The 3,365-nt window shown below is 39.3% G+C and overlaps 1 protein-coding gene across 1 annotated transcript in view; it reads right to left on the reverse strand.

The window, feature by feature from the left end:
- Window positions 1-3,365, reverse strand: part of Stx8 (syntaxin 8) — a 245,969-nt gene that overhangs the window by 196,720 nt on the left and 45,884 nt on the right. The window contains exon 5 of the mRNA XM_005349830.2: window positions 3,095-3,219. Coding sequence (XP_005349887.1) covers window positions 3,095-3,219 — 125 coding nt within the window. The remainder of the gene's footprint in view (window positions 1-3,094; window positions 3,220-3,365) is intronic.

Consider the following 3,365-nt stretch of genomic DNA (forward strand, 5'->3'; position numbering starts at 1 on the left):
AGAGCTAGTTCCAGGACAGGAACCAAAAAGCTACAGAGAAACCCTATCTCTAAAATTCAAAAATAAATAAATAATAAAATATTTAAAATATGTGAGAATAAAAGCACTGTAAATCACAAAAATATCCCTAGAAAATTCAAAAATATCCAATATTGGAGGAAAATCCACAAAACTTGGATCCAAATAAACATTTCCTATTAAGAGTGAAACAAGGCAAGAATATCTATTTCCAACAATGTATTAGGCTGTAGCAAGTACAACAAGGCAAGAAGAACAAATTAAAGGTATGTATCTTAAAATTAAAAAATATAATTGTCTTACTCATAGGTAACAATTATTTGTGTCAAGAAAATCTACACATTCAACAAATAATGTACTAGAGCATTTTCGTGAGAGGAGGCAAAGCTGCATGATCTAAAAACAGCACAAAAATAGACAGCAGCTTTATATGTGAGCAGCAATCCGATACTGACCATTGTAAAATGGGACTAATAACAAAAGTGTAAAGTGCTTAGGGATAAGTCTGGCGGAAGGCAAAGACGGTGTGTGTGGTGAAATCTGAAAGGCAATACTACGGCAAGCGAAAGGAGAAGCGAAGGTTAATTTAGTGATGAGCTCATATTGCGGATCAGGAGAGCCTTGGTGATGGGACATTAGTTCTCTCCAAAAGAGTATTAACAAATGTAACTGCAATCAAAATTACAAGTGTCATCATTTTCAAAAATTCAAAGCTGATTTTAAAATTCAGATATAAGTATAAAAACCCTGGGAATACCCAGAAATACTGAGAAAAACCAAAGTCTGGTGGCCTGTGTGGCTTGGTTTAGTGGTAGAAGGGACCACACAAACTACCGGAGAGGAGCAGTGCCTAGAAGCAGGTTGTACACATATGCACCGCTTGACTATTGTTGACCTAGGTGAGAAATTCAGTAGTGAAAATGGTCTTTTATTTTTTAATGCCTCTAAGCCACATAGATATCCAAATGCAAAAAGAGCCCGTGCCTATATACCAGTTGAGAAAGATCACAGGCCTAATGTAAAAACCTAATTATAAAATTACTAGAAGAAAAAGGCAGTAAATCTTGTGGCTTTAGCCTACTGAACATCTTCTCAGATATAATCAAAACAGAAATCGTACTGGAGGACACTGATGAACTGGACTTAAGAACTTGCACAGTGTGAGAGGCACCACTGGGAAAGAAAAGGGAAGCAAGGACACAAGGAAATAGCCATAAAGCATGTGTGTGTCTATGGGCGTGAGCTTGCTACTGCCCAGCCAGCATCCTAACTACACCTGCTCTCTTTCTAAAAACAAAACCCAAAGGTGTCTGACGAAAGAACTGAAAGGACAGATGAAAATATCTTACAAGTTACTAAAGGAGCAAACTATTTCAAAAGACATCTTGTGTGTGTGTGTGTGGGGGGGGAATTGTGTAAAGATTCACATGACAATCCAGATGCATTTAAAAATTATCCATAGAGAAAGAAGCCAGACCCCTTCCCAAGAGAGTAAATACCGTACGAGTCTACTCACATGAAACTGTGGAAAACAGAAACCAATTAGTACTGACAGAAAGCAGATCAGCTGTTGTCTAGGAATGGGGGACAGACAACAGGAAGACTCTCCAAGAGACACGAAGGAACCCTCTAAGAACCAGGTTCACTATCTTGACCATAGTGATGGCTTCACTGTGTGTGTGCTGAATTCAAATAATCAAACATAGCAAGCATGTGCTGCTTATGATAATGCCAATTACACTCCAATAAAACTGTCTTTACAAAGAACAGCAGACTGACATGGAAAAATATATTAAGTCAAAAACTAGGAAATGGTTCATATAGTGAGATAGCTATGTACCTCATGGTCCTGTTAACATAAAATATATGTATTTATACTAAATATATTTATATATGTATACAGAAACAAGACTGGAGACACATATACTAATCCACTTCTAGTCTGGAGACTCGAGAAGCAGTACAGAACACTTTCCATCTTGTCTGTCCCTAATCTTGCTTGAACCCATAGCAATAGTACATTACTTCTGAATAAAAAAAAAAAAAAAAAAAAACGAAAAACCTTCAAAAACACTAATGACAACATATGCTGGAGAGGTTGTGGGGTAAAGGGAACACTCCTGCACTGCTGGTAGGAGTGCAAGCTGGTACAACCCCTTTGGATATTAGTATGGCGATTTCTCGGAAAATTGGGAAACAACCTACCTCAAGACCCAGTAATACCACTTTTGGGTATATATCTAAAGGATGCTCAATCATGCCACAAGGACATGTGCTAAACTATGTTCATAGCAGCTTTGTTTGTCATAGACAGAACTTGGAAACAACCTAAATGCCCCTTGGCTGAAGAATGGATAAGGAAAATGTGGTACATTTACACAAAGGAGTACTACACAGCAGAAAAAAATAATGACATCTTGAAATTTGCAGGCAAATGGATGGAGCTAGAAAACATTATATTGAGTAAGGTAACCCAGACCCAGAAAGACAATTATCACATGTACTCACTCATAGGTGGTTTTTAAACATAAAGCAAAGAAAGTCAGCCCACAAATCACAATCCCAGAGAACCTAGACAACAATGAGGACCCTAAGAAAGACATACATGGATCTAATCTACATGGAAGTAGAAAAAGACAAGATCTCCTGAGTAAACTGGGAGCACAGGGACCATGGGAGAGGGTTGAAGGGGAGGGGAGAGGCAGGAAGAGAACAGAGAAAATTGTAGAGCTCAATAAAATCAAATTTTAAAAAAGCTGTTAAAAATGAGAATCTTAAAAAATAGCACATTAAGCAAATGGCACATTAAGCAAATGTGGTGTAACCTACAAATAAAAAGGAAAAAGTTCTGATGGTCCAGACAAACTTGAGGGTAAAGGGAAAAATGATGACAACCAAGTCAGTAGGATCAATGAAGTCTTTTCCTCAAGCATCGTGGGGCCATAACAGAAAAAAAGAATCAAGAGCTTTACAGCAACAGTCATTTGACTCGAGTTTTCAATGGTGATAAGGAAAACAGTCAAGGCTAGGACCAAAGCGACAGGTTTGTGACCCACAGTCCTAGGACACTCAGTACCTTGGATAATTTTCTGCTGCTGTTGCCGGATCTCATCAAAACCCAAACCTCTGGTCTCCTCTGGCTCCTCACAGAGCCATGGGTTGGGAGTTCCTCGCTTCGTATCTTCGCCCATCAGGCTGGACCTGAGAACATGAGTAAACACGTTACATATCTCACAAAACACAACTCAGCTGAGAAGCACTCGCACCAGCACAGCGCTGGCCAGCCTGGCACGCTTCAGAAGCACTCGCACCAGCACAGCGCTGGCCAGCCTGGCACGCTTCAGAAG

The sequence above is a fragment of the Microtus ochrogaster genome, chromosome 7, assembly GCF_000317375.1.
Source record: "Microtus ochrogaster isolate Prairie Vole_2 chromosome 7, MicOch1.0, whole genome shotgun sequence".
Classification (NCBI taxonomy): Eukaryota; Metazoa; Chordata; class Mammalia; order Rodentia; family Cricetidae; genus Microtus; species Microtus ochrogaster.